The 4232-nt window shown below is 53.2% G+C and overlaps 1 protein-coding gene across 4 annotated transcripts in view; it reads right to left on the bottom strand.

Moving 5' to 3' along the window:
* ATXN3 (ataxin 3) overlaps positions 1–1098 on the bottom strand; it is a 41609-nt gene extending 40511 nt beyond the window's left edge. For all 4 annotated transcript variants that reach the window (XM_019518649.1, XM_019518651.1, XM_019518650.1 and 1 more), the window contains exon 1: positions 1018–1098. In XM_019518649.1, coding sequence (XP_019374194.1) covers positions 1018–1041 — 24 coding nt within the window. In that variant the 5' untranslated portion in view covers positions 1042–1098. The remainder of the gene's footprint in view (positions 1–1017) is intronic.
* Between the last annotated feature and the right edge of the window lie 3134 nt (positions 1099–4232).

The following is a 4232-nucleotide window of genomic DNA, read 5'->3' as shown; positions in this document are numbered from 1 at the left end:
GGGTCAAGCCCCACCCATGACAGCCTATACCACAGTCCCACAGTCACCTGTGGGTGGCTGAGATGCATGGAAGGTGGCTGGGAGCTGGGACTGGGACCTCGCATGCTGGGGCAGGAGCCACCTGGCTGCAGCCCCCCTGTCCCGGCTGGGCATCTCCTGGCTTGGCATGCATCTCCAGTCACCTCCTACCCCTGCTTCCCAGAACCGCACAACAGGGACAAGAAGAGGAGGAGGAGCTGCTGCTAGAGACTGGGGGTATTGAGCAATACTCAGGTGGCTGCAGCTGCACCAAGAGCAGCACTGAGAAGCTGTGTGCTAGAGCAGTGGTGCCTGGAAGGCACAGGTGGGAGCGTGGCATGCACTACCTCGGGCAGAGCCTGGTCCTATTCAGAGTGCTGTGGGGACCGCCAAGCCAGATACAGTCAATTGGCAGGGGTCCACCTGCAGGTGAGATCCAATCAGATCTGGTCCACATGCTGTATTTTGCCCACCCCTAATGCTAGAAGACTGGCGAGCCAAACCAGGCACTATCCCTGTTCTAGGTGGGGAGGGAGGAGTGGAGAGATGGGTTGGTAGGAGGGGGAGAAGGAGATTGGAAAGGCTGGGGCCCGGCCGTGCCCCCACCCTGTGGGGCCAGGCGGAAGGAAGGTAGGTGGAGCACCCCCCGCGACTGCAAAGCCTCCAGTGCGCCGCTAAGGAAGCGTTTATTCGAGTCCCGCCAGAACAGGCTGGACGACACCTCGTGAAGGGCCAGCCCAACCTGCTCGAGACAGGGCGGGGCTCCCGTACCAACGCCTGCGCTCGCGGGCCCGGACTCCGGCCCCTCCGCGGCGTCTGACGAGGGGCCTCCTCGCACCGCAGCGAAGCTCCCCTGCCCTGCCCTGCCCTGCCCTGCCCGTCCCGTCACCCGCCACAGGGTCCCGTCCTTACCCGCTCCCCACCCCTCTCTTACCAGCGCAGGAGCCCTACCAACCCGCGGAACACCCACACCCGCCCCAACCGCTCCCACTCACTCACCCTCTCGTGGAAGATAGACTCCATGTTTATTTGTCTCGAGCCAGCGGCCTCCGCCTCACGTGACCGCGGCCCAGCCAATCGAATCGCGCTTCACCAGCAGCCAATCGCCGCAGTAGCTCCGCTTCCTTCCCCGCCCCCAACGCGGCCACGTGGATCTCGCCCCGCCCAATAACATCCAGGCGGGCCGATCATGTGACTGCGGCCGCCGGACCGACTCGGGACGAACGCGCTTCCGGAGTAGAGTCCTTGCCGCCCGCGCGGGCTCCCTCTGCAGGCCGGGAGGATCCAGGCGCTGGTGCAAGGAAGGGAGAGCTGCACGGGCGCGGCCGGCCCTAGCCCAGCAGAGGCGCCTGCTGCCGGTTGCGGAGCGCTGAGTACCTTGGTCCGGTTACCCCAGCCCGGGGATCGGTATGTCTGCCCGAAGGGGTGAATTAGGAAATACATTTCCCAATACCTCCTGAGCTGCACGCGGGGCATTCAGGCACAAAGACTATGGCATTTTCACTAGGATCTGCACAAACCTCTCCCCCGGCCACAACTGGCAAGGGGAAGGAGTAGGGAGTTATTTCTAAGCAACAGGCACTGTCTGACAATAATACTGAAAACAGGACTGAGTGAAAGAGAAGAAATGGGGGAAGGGAAGAAAAGGTATATCTCACCAGGTTTAACATCATTCATTCTCCCAGAGGCTGGTACACAAGACAGAGCGGCTGGGCAAAGACCACTGCATCCCAACGTTGTCATATCCAAACACTAAAATCCCAGACTGATGGCATGGCAGCATCATTAGTTGCTCCATCCATGCTGGGAGGAGCTGCTGACTAGTTTAGCTGGCTGATGTTTCCAGCTTAAAGAAAAATAAGCATGTCTCACTATTGGATGCTTCATAGTAGAGGGTCAGAAGGGTCCTGAACAGATCATCTAGCCTGGCCCCCTGCCACAGGCAGGAATAAATGCTGGGTTCACAAGACCCCAGACAGGTGATCATCCAACCTCCTCTTGAATTTGCCCAAGGTAGGGGCGAGGACCACTTCCCTGGGAAGCTGGTTCCAGATTTTGGCCACCCTAACTAAAATATTGCCTTCTGATCTCTAACCTAAACCTATTCTACATCAGCTTATTACCATTGTTCCTCATCACCCCAGGTGGTGCTGGGGAGAAAAGGGCTCTACCTATTTGCTGTTGATCTCCCCTGATGAGTTTGTAGGCAGCCACCAGGTCCCCCCTCAGCCTCCTCTTGCTGAGGCTGAACAGGTTCAGGTCTCTCCTTGTACGGCCTGTCCTGCTGTCCTCTCACCAAGCGGGTGGCCCCATCAGCCAATTTTTTACCCATCCAACTGTGCAGGCATCAATGCCACAGTCGCTTAATTTATTGATGAGGATGGGGTGAGAGACAGTGTCAAAGGCCTTCTTAAAGCCCAGAAAGACTACGTCCACAGCAACAGCATCATCCAAGGATTTAGTTACTTGGTCATAAAAGGTAATCAGCTTGGTCAGGCAGGACCTGCCTTTGATGAACCCATGCCAATTGCCCCTGAGCATGATCTCCCCTGCAGGCCCCCCACAGATGTGCTCCTTGATGATTCTCTCCAAGATCTTCCCGAGCACCGAGGTGAGGCTTACAGGCCTATAGTTCAGTTGGGCTTTGCCTTCTTTCTCAATCATTTGAGGTCCCTCTGTGGCTGAAGGGCCTGAGTCCTGAGCTGGGAACAAAAAGGCTGGTAATTTAAGTCTGGTTGTAGGAAAGTGATCTTAAGTCTCAATTTATGGGGTGGGGCACATGACTTTTGAAGAGAGGCTGAGTGAACTGGGCTTATTTAGTCTAGAGAAGAGAAGACTGAGGGGACATTTAATAGCAGCCTTCAACTACATGAAGGGCTTGAAAGAGGGTGGAGCTGGACTGTTCTCAGTGATGGCAGATGACAGAACAAAGAGCAACAGTCTCAAGTTGCAGCAAGGGAAGTTTAGGGTAGATATTAGGAAATATCACTACATCACTCACTAGGAGGGTACTAAAGCATTGGAACAAGTTACCCAGAGAGGTGGTGGAAGGTCCTTGGAGGTTTTCAAAACCCAGCTAAACAAAGCTTTGACTGGAATTATAGAGTTGGGAATCGTCCTGCTCTGAGCAGGTGGTTGGACTAGATGACCTCCTGAGGTTCCCTCCAACCCTAATTTTCTATGATTCTATGTTGAGCTGTCACTTTCACCTCTCCCAAATGGAGTTCTAGCAGACTGTACTTTTGACTGCCATCTTGTTTCTCAGTTTCTGGAAGGAAATCAAAAACTGGGAAGTTCTATTTCCACTACCTGATGACTAAAAATAAACCCTCCCATTAGCTCTCTCCATAACATCCTCCTAAATTTAAAACCACAGGGATTTTGTTGCAAGTTAATACTTGTATCAATAACTGGCAAAACTTTCAGGGCATGGGCATGGGCACCTAGAAAAAAACCCCCAAAAAGCAAAAAACAGGAACTTTTTAGGGATCTCAGAATTGCTCTGAGGCACTGAACCAACATACAAATTGAAAGAAAGGTATAATGTTTCAGGGTCTGACCTTTTCCTGTTCTGCAGAGGAGTCCCCATAACAAGAAATGCCACAGCAAGGAAAATAAGAATTGCCAGAGCTGGTCACACCAAAGGTCACTGATAGGAGACAGGACATGGATCTAAATGAACAAGCAGTAGTTCTCAGCATTTTTAGACTTAACACACCCCTAGGAAAATGCCAGCTGTTAGCTCTTAGCTTTCACTACAGAAGATATAATAATTCTCCTGTTGGAAAGAACTTGTAATGTTTTTACTACTATGCATTCCTATTCAAAGTCACTGGACTTAGCTTGTAATTCATGTCCATACACCCACCACTGCTAACTTTGCCACAGCACCCTGGTTGAGAATCACTGCTTTAGAGGAAGAGGATATTTAGAAAATGAATTCAAGGCTGCGTTGTACAAATTCCTAGTTTCATAGTTTCTAGGGTCGGAAGGGACCTGAGCAGATCACCTAGTCCGACCCCCTGCCATGGCAGGAAAGAGCACTGGGGTCAAACGACCCCAGTAAGGTGGTCATCCAACCTCCTCTTAAAAACCCCCAGGGTGGGAGCCTGCACCACCTCACTTGGAAGCTGGTTCCAGACCCTAGCCGCCCTGACCGTGAAGTAGCGCCTCCTGATGTCCAACTTAAACCTTCCCTCCGCCAGCTTGTGACC

This window comes from Gavialis gangeticus, unplaced genomic scaffold (assembly GCF_001723915.1).
Source record: "Gavialis gangeticus isolate Ggan-Ray unplaced genomic scaffold, GavGan_comp1, whole genome shotgun sequence".
NCBI lineage: Eukaryota > Metazoa > Chordata > Crocodylia > Gavialidae > Gavialis > Gavialis gangeticus.
The sequence above is the reverse complement of the archived record's forward strand: the minus strand, read 5'-3'. Positions and strand labels throughout refer to the sequence as shown.